General features: G+C 34.7%; 1 protein-coding gene across 6 annotated transcripts in view; it reads left to right on the top strand.

Annotated features, from left to right (window-relative positions):
• LOC112672086 (protein FRA10AC1) overlaps nucleotides 1–16350 on the top strand; it is a 38108-nt gene that overhangs the window by 6438 nt on the left and 15320 nt on the right. For 5 of the 6 annotated variants that reach the window (XM_049103034.1, XM_025466568.3, XM_025466565.3 and 2 more), the window contains 6 exons: nucleotides 1567–1643; nucleotides 2708–2791; nucleotides 3508–3592; nucleotides 11734–11779; nucleotides 14227–14340; nucleotides 15433–15475. In XM_049103034.1, coding sequence (XP_048958991.1) covers nucleotides 1567–1643; nucleotides 2708–2791; nucleotides 3508–3592; nucleotides 11734–11779; nucleotides 14227–14340; nucleotides 15433–15475 — 449 coding nt within the window. The remainder of the gene's footprint in view (nucleotides 1–1566; nucleotides 1644–2707; nucleotides 2792–3507; nucleotides 3593–11733; nucleotides 11780–14226; nucleotides 14341–15432; nucleotides 15476–16350) is intronic. The other variant, XR_003144019.3, reaches the window with a different exon arrangement.

Below are 16350 nucleotides of genomic sequence, written 5' to 3'. Positions count from 1 at the left end.
TTGAGCACCTATTTTTGTAAATAAAGTCTTATTGCCACATACCTGTGCTTATTCATCGAGGTGTTATCTGTTCCCACTTTCATGCTAAAATGACAGAGCCAAGCTGTTGTGACAGGTACCATATTGCCTGCGTATGTACCATTAACAGAATTTGCTAACCCTAGTTTTAAAAGATTGAGGTGACTTGCCGTGATTGTATGACCAGTTAGAGACAGGCCAAGAGCAAATCTCTGGATATCTGGCTTTCTCTTTTTTCTTTTCTGAAAGGTTAGCTGCTTTGTTGCCAGTTTTGGAAGTGTTATATTCTGATTCAATATTCTATTAGAACATATTGTGATGAATTAAGTCATTATTTACCTTTGACATAATAGGGTGTAATCAGACAGCATTATGGATGAGATCAGTTCTGTAATTTGCATGCTCTGCTCTGGAGAGAATACCATTGAACTTTTTAAACAAAAAAGTAAAATGCTCGTATATCTTGTTATATTGCATTAAAAATAAACATGACTGGGATGCCTGGGTGGCTCAGTAGTTGGGCGCCTGCCTTCGGCTCAGGTTGTGATCCCGGAATCTAGGATTAAGTCCCGGATTGGACTCCCTGCAAGGAGCCTGCTTCTCCCTCTGTCTGTGTCTCTGCCTCTCTCTCAGTCTGTGTCTCTCATGAATAAATAAATAAATCTTTAAAAAACAATTAAACATGACTGAATTCCTTAAATATTGAAAGTATAAAAAAGAACATCTGATTTGTTATATTTACATATTTTTGAAAGCCTAATACTAGGATTTAATATATAAAATTTGTATCTTCTATTTTAGAGGCTTTTTCATTACTGGAATAATTAAATTATATCTTGTAGTAATAAAATGCAATTTGTACTCCTTACCTTTAATTTGAAAAAATATTCAAAGCAATATAAATGATATTCAGTAGAAAATGAAAGCCCTTCTGCTCTACATTGTTGACTCCTTCTAACAGTTTAATATTTAACCTTTTAGATATATTTTTTAAAAGATTTATTTATTTATTTCAAAGAGAATGCCCACCTGCATGTGAGTGGGGGGAGGGGCAGAGAGAGGGAGACAAGCAGACTCCCCACTGGGTGTGGAGCCCCATGTGGGGCTCAATCCCAGGACCCTGAGATCATGACCTGAGCTGAAATCAAGAGCTGGACGCTCAACTGACTGAGTGAGCCACCCCTGTGTCCCCTTGTAGATATTTTTTAAAAACCATAAGCATGTACAGTATCTATTTGCATATTTATTTATTTACTTATAATTATTTTTATTTATTTGACAGCACAAGCAGAGGGAGTGGCAGGCAGGGGGAGAAGGAAAAGCAAGCTCCCTGCTAAGCTGGGAGCCTGACATGAGGCTTGATCCCAGGACCTGGGATCATGACCTGAGGGGACAGTAGATGCTTAACTGACTGAGCTCCCCAGGTGCCCCTGTATTTGCATATTTAAAAAACTAAGTAGACTCATGCTGTTTTTCTCTCCTTACTCATATATCATAGGCACAGAACAACTCCTGAGCAAGTCAAATCCTTAATTTTTTGCATTTCAGTATCAAAGGCATACAAAGTTTGTAAATGACTATATTTTATACTATGGTGGCAAAAAAGAAGACTTCAGGCGATTGGGGTAAGTGTCATGAAGCTTACATAGAATGTGAGAAAGGTGTAGATGTCTTTAAAGATCCACAGCTACTGTGTCTTCTGATTCTGTCATTCTTTTCTGCTTTCCATTTATAGTACCCTAAAGTGAAGAGGCTATCCACAACTTCTTGCTAAGTACCTCATCATGAATCCCATTTCTCTGGCAACAGGCCTCAGGTAGCCTGTTGAGCCAGATCTGCGCCTGGCAATAATAGGATATGTGAGGGATACTCATGTGCCTGATTATGCAGTAAATTTTTTTTTTTTTTTTTTTCTGGGCAAGGATCTTTGAACTAATTAACTTCTTAGACTCAATGTTTGGGCTTGCTTTTTTAAAAGATAGGGCAAACAGGAAAAAAAAAAACAATTCCTATATTTGAGGCTCTTCTATCAAAGACTCTTGGTTGTGTGGGTTTTTTTCTCTGACTTAATAATTTTCTGAGTTAGGTAGAGCCTTAAAAAACTTTACATGATCTCATCTACCCCAAATTTATCTCCCCTCTCAATTTAGCCTATATTCCCCAACACTCCCTTGTTATACCCCCAGACTGTTAGGATCTTAAAATACACCCCCTCTCCCCCCGCATTCTCTAATTCTCTTCTGCCCTTACTCAGTCTTTCTAGAAAGCTGTAGTGAAATGAGATATGGAAAACTCTTCATATAGTTTTTCAATGTGATCTCAGTGGGATGGGGTTACTGACTTTTTTTCAATTCTAAACTTATTTTCATAAGTTTTCCTTATCCATTTAGTGTTTATTCAGGTTTCTCATCCTGGCTTTGGTCGTTTAGGACCATCTGTATAATTGAAGCCAGTACAAGAGGTGAATGGATGCCTTATCCACTTGCTTCTGTTAACAGCACTCATAAGTGTCATTTGAAAATATGAAAATTGTTTTTATAAATATATGTACATACGTATATATTCACACAGAAAACTATATCTTCATGTATTTTCTCCCAAGTGTTAAAAAATCTCACAGAATTGTTTAACCTCCTAAATTTGACTAAATTTTGTGGTTATGTGTAATTAAAATAGTTTTATTTTCCAGGGAAAATGACAAGACAGATATGGATGTTATACGAGAAAATCATAGATTCCTGTGGAATGAGGAGGATGAAATGGACATGAATTGGTAATTTTTTCCACCTGAGACATAACGCATAAAATACTTTAGTCCTGTCTCTCCTGTTCTCTCTGTGTTTTCTTACCCTGCCACCTGTCCAAGGCATTTAGCCTGTGCATGGAGGATAAGGAGGACATAAAAACATGCCTCAGAGTATTGAGTCTGGTTTGGTTCTTTCAGTAATTTTTAGCAGTTTTAACTAACTTCTCATTGCTTCACTTTGTCTTGAAAAGAAAATTTATTACATTTTTACTGTATTGTTTATTGTCCTGTAATACACCTTTTACAAAATTTTAAAAAATATTTTGAGAAAAAGTAATACCTGAAAGTGGTTTTATTTATTTATTTATTTATTTATTTATTTATTATTTTTTTAAATAAATTTATTTTTTATTGGTGTTCAATTTACCAACATTTACAACAGAATAACACCCAGTGCTCATCCCGTCAGGCTGAAAGTAGTTTTAAAAGTGCAAACATTACAAAAGATAAAAAGCAAGGAGTAAGTCTCCTCTCCTCTGACTGTCAATCTTCTAGTTTCCTTCCTTAAGAGAGCCACTATTAATAGTTAACATCCAACTAGTCTATGCACATGTAAGTAATAGGCCTCTTTTAAAACATTAATATTTATATGATATACGTTATTTACTTGGCATTGCTTCCAAGTGGCAAACTGTGGTTGAATTTCTAAATGTAAAAGATTTATCTATTTTTTATGGCTCTAGGGAGAAGAGACTTGCAAAGAAATACTATGATAAATTATTCAAGGAATATTGCATAGCAGATCTCAGTAGATACAAAGAAAATAAGGTATGCCTTCCAAATATTTATAGAAGGTTCTTATTTAAGTATAGTATTACTTTTAATTATACTATCATGCCCCACGTTATTCTTTTAAAGCTGCTAATTCAAGTGTAGGTTGTCTTGTATCTATGAAATATCATCTGGATGGTTTAACCTCTGCAGCTATGAAATTTACAAAGGGCCTTTTAGTCAAGGGTACTTTGTGAGCTGAGGCATGAATAGTCTAAAATTAAACACAAGTGGCTACTGGATCCTGTTTCATCCTGACTCTGACCTAGAGCCTTTACTGATTATAATGAATGATTTGACACTGCAGGATGATGTCTTGTATCATGGATGGTGTTCGAAATTGATATGTTTTTTTTTCAAATAAATTACCATCTATAAAGAGGCAGGTGCACATCTTCTTTTATATCAACGTCTGTTTTAGTATAATTAACTCTTATCAGTGCTATTTAGTAATGGCAGATTTCCGTTCTTGCTTTACATCTTACTTTAGTTGATACTAAAGTGATTTTTATTTCTATCTCAAATTTCACATTTGCAGCTGGAGAAGGTGACCTGAAACAGATGATGTCAGTTTGAAATGGGGGGAGAGAATGTTGCATAAATCTGTATATTTTAGATGGTGTACATTTGTATTAAGACAGTCTATTTAAAAAATTGTCTTAGATTTATTTAAGTATTTCTTTTTCATTTAATTAGTTAAATCTCAGAAGCATGATTGGTTTAATATTTTTTTCAATAGTGCCTTTACTATGTGGGTTGCTTCACAGTATTTTTATAGATAAGAGTGTCCAGTTTTGCAACCCTGTTTACAAACCCATGTATGTCATGTAACCCAAAGACTTTCTCAGTTTCTTAGGAACTAGCTCTCCTCTCTGTACTAGTTATTGATCATATCAAATCTAAAAGGCACCACGGTAATTGGAGTTACTTGAAGTTACTACAGTGCAAGTTGAGTATAAAATACAAATCTTTCTAGGATTGCATGATAAAGCAGATTTTTCAACACTGGCTCATTTGTTGATTGCTCTTCAGGATTAATTAAGGATGGGCAGGGCACTGTGAATTAAAGCATGATTACCTTTCAAAAAAACCCTATAATCGGGCAGCCCTGGTGGTGCAGAGGTTTAGCGCTGCCTGCAGCCTGGGGTGTGATCCTGGAGACCCGGGATCGAGTCCCACATCAGGCTTCCTGCATGGAGCCTGCTTCTCCCTCTGCCTGTGTCTCTGCCTCTCTCTCGCTCTCTTTGAATGAATAAATAAATAAATCTTAAACAAACAAACAAACAAAAAAACCCTATAATCTAGTCAAGGGGGAAAAGTGTACATAAAACAATAAATATTTGTATTCTCCATTTAAAATATGTAATATATTATTGGAAATCATACTTTAAAGAGGATAATCTGGAAAAAATTATATTTTCCCCTTTTAAAAATTTTATTTAAATTCAATTAATTCACATAATTTACTATTAGTTTCAGAGGTAGAGGTCAGTGATTCATCAGTCTTACATATGTTCCTATTAGAACATGATGAATAGTTAGATATGAGGGTAAATCCAAGTAAGAAATAAGAAATAGGAAATGTGGAGTGAGGTAAATGCTTTCTTTTTTTTAAAGACTATTTTTTAGAGAGTTTTAAGTTCACAACAAAATTGAGGGGAGGGTACAGGGATTTCTGATGTGCCCTTACTCCATACGTATGAGGGGGGTCTTTTCTAGAAAATATTACTGTTTTTTGGGCATACAATGTTTGAGGTATTGGAGAGAGTTAAGAGTAGTATCTTTGATTTCCTTGCTAGGATGCATTTTGTCATAGTTTCATTTCTACAAAGACAGTGTTTTATTCATTTTTAATTAATCATCTAGTTTAGCACCTGTTACTTGGGGCATTTTTAGTGAATTCTAGCCTTTGTCCCACACACCTATTCCCTTCCTTATTACTTCTTCCCTTTCATCATTGAGAGTTTTGTTGGATTGTTGCATCAGTTAGGAATAGATTCAGCTGCGAGGTCTTGAAGCACTCCTAAATAACACTAACACTGGCTTAAATGAGCCAAAAGTTTATTTTTCTTCTACATAGAAGTCCAAGTAGATGGTCATGGAACTTTGTGTTTTCAGGAAGTTAGGATCTCTCTGTCTTACTGCTTGCATGTGTGATCTCTTTGTACTAGAAGGTAGATGAAGAGAAGAAGGCCTAGCACCAATCCTTAGTAACTCTAGTGTTTATTACAGCCTATCAGCAGGAAAATTTATGTCTGGAAAGAATATAAAAAACACATTGAGACAAAACCTCCATGCAACCTTTAACTAGTAGAACATACTGTATTTGTTTTGCATTTCCTATCCCCCTATAAGATTGTAAACTTCTTGACATTAGACTCTGTTTTAATAATCCTATCTTCAGCAGAGTGCCAAACTCAGTAAATAGTTGCTTAATAATTATTCAAATATTTGAATATTATTTGTTGAATGGATTAATGAAGAAAAAGTTGAGAAGCTATTGGTGTACACATTGGTATGTGCTTCATTGGACATCCCAACATAAATGTTAGATGGCAGGCAATCCTCACATACATGTATGGGTTTAAAACAGAATTAAACAGTTACTTTGAGTTTTTAATTTTTTTTCCTAGGCTAGGAGGATTTTATTTTTATTGGATTTTAATCAGAATATTTTTCAAATATTTTGAGCCCTCATTTGCATTTAAAATACAGAATTGTCAAATTCAAGTAATAAAAAAATAAAAATAAGCAAAGTTAATCAGGTGTTGAACACTTTATCAGAATTATCTCTCTCAAAAAAAAAAAAAAGAATTATCTCTCAATACAACAACCTATAAGATTGAGGTTTTTCTACATAAAAAGGAAATAGACTGAGAAATTGAGAAACTTTCCAAGGCCCCAGAACTAGTTAATGAATGGTAGAGCTTACATTGGGTCTGCATAATTCTAAAGCTGAATTTTTAACCATTTTAGTAAACTGAATAGAAAACTAAGTTATTTACTGAAATTATAGAAAATTAGCATATGAATATGAAAGACATTAAAAAGAAAAATTATTTTTAGCCAAAAAACAAAGTTATGTTTAGGAATCTGTACAGAAGTTTCACTGCTTTCCACTTTTGGGCTCCAAAGGCTCCAAAGGGTTCCCTTCCTCTTTCCTGTTCTTTACTTTGCCATTGCAGTGGAGAAAGAACCATGCAAGAATGAATAATTTTGGTTGTGTTCCAATAAAACTTTGTTTATAAAATAGGGAGCAGGCCATAGTTTGCTAACCCCTGGGATACTATGTACCAGGTATTATTCTGAGTACTTTGTGTGTATTATCCCATTTAAACCTCTTAACCTAAAGAAGTAGGTACTGTATTATCTCTACATTACATATAAGGAAACTGAGGCACAAGAACATTAAATACCTTGTCCACTATTATAAAGCTGTTAAGTAGTGGAGCTAAGATGTAAAACTCAGAGAATCTAATTCTTTTGTACTGTAGTATATTGCCTCTTTACTGTATCAGGAAGTGTCATAAAACAAGATACATATTTTTTTAAATTTAGGTATCTTGTGGCCTAGCACTATACCTTTTAATAGGTAGTTCAAAAGTAAAGAAGATTATTCCATAACAGAGAAGTTGGTAATTGTTCAAATGTGTTTTTAAATACCTAGAGTCTTCAAAGGAGGAAAAAGCTATCATGATGAGAATGAGGTTTGCTTCTTTTTTTTTAACTTTTTATTTTAAGGGTGCTCATAACAAGTGCACTCCTAATCCCCATCACCTATTTCACCCTTCCTCCCACCACCTCTTTGCTGGTAACCATCAGTTCTCTATAGTTGAGAGTCTGTTTTTTAGTTTGTCTTTATATCTCTCTTTTTTTTCCCTTTGCTTATCTGTTTTGTTTCTTAAATTCCACATGTGAGTGAAATCCTATGGTATTATTATGGAGTTATTTCATTTAGCATTATATTCTAGCTCCATCCATGTTGTTATAAATGGCAAGATATTTTTTATATGGCTGAATAATACTCGATTGCGTGTGTGTGTGTGTGTGTATTTATATTTATATTTATCCATTTATCAATTGATGGACACTTGGGTTGCTTTCATATCCTGACTATTGTAAATAATGTTGCTGTAAATATAGGGGTGCATGTATCCCTGTTTTTGTTTCTTTGGGTAAATACTCACTAGTTCCACTTTTAGATTGTAGTATAGGTCTATTTTTAACTTTTTGAGGAACCTCCATACTGTTTTTCAGAGCGGCCTTACCAGTTTGCATTCTCACCAATGGTGCAAGAGAGTTACTCTTTCTCCATTTCCTCACCAAAACCTATTGTTTCTTGTGTTGTTGATGTTAGCCATTCTAACAGGTGTGAGGATATATCTCCTTGTAGTTTTGATTTGCATTGCCTTCATGATAAATGATGATGAGCATCTTTTTGTGTGTGCCATTTATATGTCTTCTTTAGAGAAATGTCTGTTAGTGTCTTCTGCCCATTTTAAAAATTAGATTATTTGTTCTTTGGGTGTTGAGTTTTGTAAGTTCTTTATATATTTTAGAAACTAACCCTTTATCAGATAAGTCATTTGCAGATACCTTCTCTCATTCCATCGATTGCCTTTTAGTTTTGTTGGTTGTTTCCTTCATTGTGCAAAGGTAGTTTTTTTTTTTTTTTAAGATTTTATTTATTTATTCATAGAGACAGAGAGAGAGAGAGAGGCAGAGACATAGGCAGAGGGAGAAGCAGAAGCAGGCTCCATGTAGAGAGCCCGACGTGGGACTCGATCCCAGGTCTCCAGGATCACGCCCTGGATTGCAGGCGGCGCTAAACCGCTGCACCACCGGGGCTGCCTTTTTTTTTTTTTTTTTTTTGTAAATATAGTTCTGATCATTTATTTTTGCTCTTGTTTCCCTTGCCTCAAGGAACCTATCTAGAAAAAAGTTGCTGTGGTTAATGTCAAATAAATTATTGCCTGTGTTCTTTTCTAGGATTTTCATGATTTCATGTCTTTAATCCATTTTGAATTTATTTCTGTGTATGGTGTAATAAAGTGGTCCAGTTTCATTCTTTTGCTTGTTGCTGTCCAGTTTTCCCAACACCATTTGTTGAAAACACTGTCTTTTTCCCGTTGGATATTCTTTCCTGTTTTTTTTTTTTTTCTTTCCTGTTTTTTTAAAGATTAATTAATTGATCATATACTTGTGGGTTCACTTCTTTTCTATTCTTCTGATTTTGTGCCAGAACTGTACTGTTCTGATTACTACAGCTTTGTAATGAAACGTGGAAGTCTGGAATTGTGATGCCTCCATCTTTTCTTTTCTTTTTCAAGATTGCTTTGGCTATTCAGGGTCCCTTGTGGTTCCATACAAATTTTAGGATTCTTTGTGCTACTTCTGTGAAAAATGCTGTTTGATATTTTGATAGGGATTGCATTAAATGTGTAGATTACTTTGGGTTGGGTAGGATAGACATTTTAATAATATTTGTTCTTCCAATCCATGAGCATGGAATGTCTTCCCATTTCTTTGTGTCATCTTCACTTTATTTCATCAGTGTTTTATAGTTTTCAGAGTATAGGTCTTTCACCTCTCTGGTTAGATTTGTTCTTAGGTATCATATATTTTTGGTGCAATTGTAAATGAGATTGTTTTCTTAATATCTCTTCTTGTTGCTTCATTACTGGTGTATAGAAATGAAACAGATTCTGTACATTGATTTTATATCCTGCGACTTGACTGAGTTTATTGATCAGTTAATAATTTTTTGGTGGAGTCTTTCAGATTTTCTATATACAGTATCATGTCATCTGCAAATAGTGAAAGTTTTACTTCTTCCTTACCTATTTGATGACTTTTATTTTTTTTGTTGTCTGCTGTAGCTATTTTGTGAGTTGCTTGACTGTTTTTGTACAGAAATATTCATTTTCACTGCTTTTGTGTTTCCTACCTTCATACTCTCATTTTTGGTTTTTCCTTTCCTCTCAAAGAGTCCCCTTTAATAGTTCTTGCAGGGTTGGTTTAGTGGTCATGAACTCCTTTAGTTTTTATTTGCCTGGGCAGCTCTTTATCTCTTCTTCTATTCTGAATGATAGTCATGCTGGATGGAGTAGTCTTAGCTACAGGTTTTTTCCCCCATTCAGCACTTTGAATATGCCATGCCACTCCTTTCTGACTTGGAAAGTTTCTGCTGAAAAATCTGATAGCCCTATGGAGTTTCTTTTGTATGTAACTGTCTTGTCTTGCTGCTTTTAATATTTTTTCTTTATCACTATATTTTGCCATTTTAATTACAATATGTCTTGGCGGAGATTTGCTTTTTTTGATGTTGTTGGTGGTTCTCTACACCTCCTGGATCTGGATAACTATTTCTTTCCCCAGATTAGGGAAGTTTTCAGCTATTATTTCTTCTAATAAATCCTCTGCCCCATTTTTTCTCTTTTTCCAGGACTCCTATAATACAAATATTACTACATTTGATGGTGTCACTGAGTTCCCTGAATCTACTATCTCTTTGCATAATTCTTTTTTCTCTCGTTTGTTCATCTTGATTACCTTCCACCACTCTTGTCTTCTAGGCCGTTAATTTGTCTGCGCTTCTTCCTGCCGGTTGTTTATTCCATGAAGCATGTTTTTCATTTCATGTATTGAACCCTTTATCTCTGCTGTTATTCCTATCTCTGTGTTAATGTGTTAATGGTCTCACTGATGCCTTCCACTCTTTTCTAAAGTCCAGTGAGTATCTTTATGATCACTGCTTCAGTTTTCCATCAGGCATGTTACTTATATCTGTTTTGTTTAGATCTCTAGCCATGGCCTTGTCCTGTTCTTTAATTTAGGACAAATTTCTCGGTCTTTTCATTTTGTTCAAATCTTTGTGCTTGTTTCTCTGTGTTAGGAAAGTCAGCTACATCTGTTCTTGGGAGTACTGGCTTTATGCAGAAGAGAACTTGTAGTGCCCTGCAGAGTAGTGTCCCCTGTTCTCCAGGGCTTGGTACTTCTGGGAGTGTCTCCAGTGTATACTGTATGCACTCTGCTGTTGTGTCCTGGCTGCTTTATCCTTCAGGCCAGTTGTCTGCAAATGTTTTCTTTGCCTGTCACAGGCAGTGTTCAGTCTCTGGCCTGAATATAGTGTGTTTTAACTAGGTGTGCTCGTGAAATGAGACCTGTCACTGCCACTTAGAACCAAGGCCTTGCAAAACTCCGAGATAGGGAGACATGGTCTGGAAGGGGTTTGAGTTAGTGGTCTGGGGAGGGGGGGATCATTGTGCTGAGACTGAGGCAAGTGTGCCTGGGAAGGGGGGCAGGCAGGGCCTGGTGTAAGCAAGTTAGGTAGTGAGTGTCAGCACTGCTCTGATTTCTGTAGATGGCTCTGTGTTTATGCTGAGGGGCAGGGGAGGGAAATGGTACTGGCCAGTTGCTTTATTCCCAGGGGTTTTTCTCTAAACACTGCCTTTCTGGGACATGCTCAGAACACTGCCTTTCTGGGACATGAGCAACTAACCTCTGCACTATGTGCCCCAGGCACTCTTCAATCACTCTTTCCACACTATATGCCCATGGGGTGTTTCCCCTGCCTTCTGTCCAAGAGCAGCCTCCATGTCCTCCAAGGTCTCCCAGAGCCAAGCATGCTAATCTTTAAAACTCTAAACTTTAAGCAGTACTGGTTGCATGAACTTACCAAATTTGGCCTTTTTTGCCTTCCAAGCCAATTACTATGTGGATTCATTTGCCTTGCATGCTCCCCTGTGTGTTAGTACCATCTCTCATCCTTCTCCTTGACCATAGGTCCCTCCCTACCAGCCACTATCTGTTTCTTTCCAAAGTCACATCTCCACACTTTCTATTTACTTTGATGTGGCCTCTTCTCTGCCTTTACTTGTGGAATTTGTTCTGCCAGTCTACAGATGGATTTCTAGGGTATTTAGGATAACTTGATAAGTTACCTAGCTGTGTTCATGGGACAAAGCAAGCCTAGGGTCCTCCTACTCTGCTGCCATCTTCCCCTCCTGCAGAATTAAGTTTGCTTTTTAGGTTGGTAAATGTCGTTATGTCAATTGTTGGCTCTATGTTTAGGTATATATACAATTTAAATAGTGTTTAAATTTATGCTAGTGTAAATATAACTTTTTTCTTATTAGTTTGGATTTAGGTGGCGAGTAGAAAAAGAAGTAATTTCAGGAAAAGGTAATTTCTTTTTTGAAAATTTACTTTTTAATAGGATAAGGTTATTTTGTTGTATTATTGAATTAAAGTCATTGGATAAGATTATTCCTTATGTATTTAATAAATGGTTATCTATAAAAGTAAAATTAGAGACAGTGTATTCATGATATATTACTAGCAAAGTCAAAATATAATGCTTTAGTGATTTTTACCTTTACATTTTTGGTTTTAGAACATTCAATGGAGTAGAAGTAGAAAATGTCAAAAGAGTTAAAAGAAATTGATAAAGGATGAATACTTGAGTTTTTCTTTTTATAAACTTTTGGAATAATGAGTTGGTATTATTGTATGCCAGTCTAACCACTTTTTTTTTTAAAGATTTTATTTATTTATTCATGAGAGACAGAGAGAGAGAGAGAGACGGGAGACATAGGCAGAGGGAGAAACAGGCTCCCTGGAGGGAGCCTGATGCAGGACTCAATCCCAGGACCCCGGGATCACGACCTGAACCAAAGGCAGATGTTCAACCACTGAGCCACCCAGGCACCCCTAGTCTAATCATGTTTTGAAAGTAGAGATTAAATATCACTTTGAACCTAATAGAATTTTTGGACAAGTTAGTTCTTATTTGGAATGTCATTGAGATTGAGCCCAAATATTTAGTCTTATGGCAAAAGATCAGACATTTGATAGGCAATCAATAAATGCTTTTTCTACTCATTGTTGTAATCTATTCATAGATCTCCGAAAAATTAGTATCTTTATGCTGTCTCTATATTAAATTAACTCCTTATTGATAATTGCATTTTAAAGTGTTAATGCTTCTGTAAACTACATAAGAGCATTTAGGAAATAATTTTAAACTAATAGTTTAAAAACCTTTAAACTGAAAATAAAGGTTGCATTTTAAAATGATTAAACATTGATGTCATCATTGTGGGTCATTTACATCTTACATGAATTGGATGTGTATGTGAGGTATAAAATTGGATATGCAGTAAAACAAAATTAAGAAATAGGAATTTTTTTTCTTTAGAAGAATGATTGGCCTTGTGAAGATACTCTAAGGAGAAGGAAAATGAATAAATTTAAAGCTATTTTTAACTTTTTAAAACTCTTAGTATTACATTTAGTTTGTGTTTTTACTTAAACAATGAAAAATTTTGAAATGTCTCACAGTTTTAAAATTTTGTACTTTTATTAGATGGCATTTTCAGGTGATGGTAAGTAATGCTGCCTTAAAGAAATGATGGGCATTCTTTAAGTTAGTATAACTGAAAAAAGAATTAGTTGGTGAAAGAAAGCTTTTGCTTTGATTTAGAAGTATAACGTTTTTGGTTTTAGCAATAGAGACATTATTAAACATACACAGATTTCATGAAGTGTTCATTTGGAATGAGTAAAAATGCCAAGTTATAGCATAGAAAAGTTATAGAATAGTTACAGGCTCTTTGGACTGATAATTTTCAGAATTAATTTTTAATTTCTTTTTTACGAAAAGTTTAGATTTGTTTCTGTTGGTGCAGATTATTGAGATAAAAGTTCCTTTTTGCTTGTACAAATAGGAGGTTCATCTTCTGCTGTGAAAGTAAATAGTTGTTGAGTAGTTTATTTTTTTCTCATGGGTCATCAGTGTTAATCCTTCTTTGCAAAACGTTTTAGTACACAGTGGACATGATAAGGTGGTGTTGATTTTAGTGTCAGGTAAACTCTAAAATTTAGAACATTGGGTTTGTTTACTTATTCTTACTTCATCTCAGAGTCCACCCATTTTAAAATGTCCTTTAAATGTCATTTTATGCTGGTATTTAAAATAGGTGCCATAAAGTTAATAATTAAAATAAGAATTTTAGTCAATTTAAAAATTATTATTAACTATTAAAAAGGATTCACCCAGGTGTAAATACACGTACTATGGAAAATACATTTATTCTTTTAGAATATCATTCAGTATACTCTTTTTGTACTTCCATTTTCCAAAGTATAAGATTTCCTAACAGGGAGTCACTGAAACCCTTATCTAAACAGTGTTATCTATTGAGCAAGAATTCTGTGACAGATTTCTTTTTAAAAAACATTTTCTTCAGGGCAGTCCCAGTGGCACAGCAGTTTAACACCGCCTGTAGCCCGGGGTGTGATCCTGGAGACCCAGGATCGAGTCCCACATCGGGTTCCCTGCATGGAGCCTGCTTCTCCCTCTGCCTGTGTCTCTGCCTCTCTCTCTGTCTCTATGAATAAATAAATTAAAATATTTAAAAAAAAAAGACATTTTCTTCAGCTTTTTGATTTAATACCTGTATACACATCCGTTGAGCATACTGTAGTTATTATTATGCTCAGTTAGTTTTTGGTGCTTATTACCTAGAACTAAGAATTTATGTATGTTAAGAGTAAATTTCAGGAGTAATTCTAGATTGTACAGATAAATATTGTCACCAACTATCATAGTTGATATTTCTTTATTGCAGGCCAATTTTTCTGTGGAAATAAGTGCTGTGATAAAAAAGAAGATTTGAAGAGTTGGGAAGTTAATTTTGGTTATATTGAGCATGGTGAAAAGAGAAATGCACTTGTTAAATTAAGTAAGTTGACTTTAGGTGGGATATAATTGACTTCTTCAAAATTTATCTAATAATTCAGATATAAAAATATATAGGCTAATTTAAAATTTAATTTAAAAATTTTAATATATCTTTCTGGAAGTGCACTTTTTTCTGAGTTTCTCAAAGTGGCAGAAACTTTTGAGCCGAAGTTTTTATACTCTCAGCCTTATGGTGACCTTTAGGTGAAATAGTTCTAATGCCAAATGAAGACCTCTTCCCATTAATATGAGAATGTCACGAATGCAGAATGAGATCCGGAGTATCAGAAAAAGCAATGTAAAATCTCTCATTATTTGGTAGCCATATTGTTGTGGTGTGGACAATAAATATACTCTCTTTGTGTCAATAAAAAGTTTTAGGATGGCATAATTGTTCTTGATATCAGTCTTAAAAGCTTAAGGTTATATACCCCAGAATACAGCAGTCTCTCTTAATATGTTTTAGAACTTTTTGTTCCTTCTTTGTTTTTTAAACTAAGCTAGTCTTATGGGTCAGCTTCTTTTGTCCATCATGTTAGCAACCTTCTCTGACTCCTAAATAAATATGCTTCAGAGTTTTCTGTATACCAGCAAAGTCAAGAATTTCCTCAGGTGCTACTCAATGCACACCAATGCAGAAGTTCCTCCTGGAAGTACTCATGAGGGAAAGGCAACTGGAGTGAACTAAGATTAAGGCAAAAGAAGATGCCACAATTGTGGAACTTTTTGAAAAGCTCTTTTCTATTTGAAAACTCTTAGAGCACTTTACAGGAAGTGACCATACCCGCACTATTTTCATTAGATATCTTTGATGTGAGACATTAGTGCTATATATGAACAGAGTTTGCTTTTGGAGTAAATTGACAGCACTTTTTTCTAAAGTAATGTTAGAATATTTTCAATTCTTCACACATTTCTGTTGCCCTTTTTATTATGCATATGCATTTTTTAAGGTGGAACGAATCAGATTGTTTTTTCAAATAGCCTGAAAAAGGGATATAAGGAAAAATGGGAATGTATGATAATAAAGAGTAGCAGTACAGTTAATTCAAAATCAACTTTTCAGTGGTGTCACTTTTTTTTTTTTTTTTAGGATTATGCAAAGAATGTTCCTTTAAATTAAATTTTCATCACAGGTAATACTATCTTAAAATACTGTTGTTAATGGTTAGTAATCATGGGCATAGTCACTTACCTGCACTGAATGTCTAAATGTGGACATGAGTGGTTGATGGTTTAATTAATTGATTATATAGAATATTCAGCATTATTGTGTGATACACTGTACATATATATACTGGGAAGCTGGAAGTTTGCCATGCCTTTAGCCAAGCAGTTTTAAAGATGAAGGCCTGTGCAGGGTAGTTGATAGATGCTAGAATTTTTAGTTTGGAGTCAATGTTCAGAAGCCATAGTATTCTTGGAAACTATTGTAAAGTAGATCTTTATAAAATGATTCTTATGTTTCATTTAAACAGTATTTTATTTGGAGTTTGTCATTCTTCCAAAGGATTGTATACCTTTATTCTCATTTTAAATGTTAAAATCAGCCTCCTGTCGAGTGAGATAGAATGTGTCTGTCATGTTGAGTGTGGGAGGAATTAGTGTTCTTCAATGTGCAGTACATGTAAATAAGATCATGGACTTTGAAATCAGACCCTGTGTATTCCTCTAAGCTTCTCCACTTACTAGTTGTTTTCTTTGGGCAAGGTACTTAATCTCTGTAAGACTCAATTTTATCACCTCTAAAAATGAATGTGCTAGGGTTATCATGGGGATTGATGAAAGTGCATATAAAGTGCTTGACATAGAGCCTGGTATATGGTAAGTTAAGCATAATGGGGTCCCTGGCATTGAAGATGTTCAGAGAAAATCTGTGACCTATCATTATTGTGATGGTCAGGTTTCAGGGCCTGAATAACAGTTGAAAGTTTAATAATGAGATTCTGCAACTTTATAAAATGTGTATGTCAGTATATTAAATTAAAAATCAGCTATGTTATAAATGTTA

Source organism: Canis lupus, chromosome 28 (genome assembly GCF_003254725.2).
Source record: "Canis lupus dingo isolate Sandy chromosome 28, ASM325472v2, whole genome shotgun sequence".
Taxonomy (NCBI): domain Eukaryota; kingdom Metazoa; phylum Chordata; class Mammalia; order Carnivora; family Canidae; genus Canis; species Canis lupus.
This window is presented reverse-complemented; position numbering and strand designations above follow the sequence as displayed.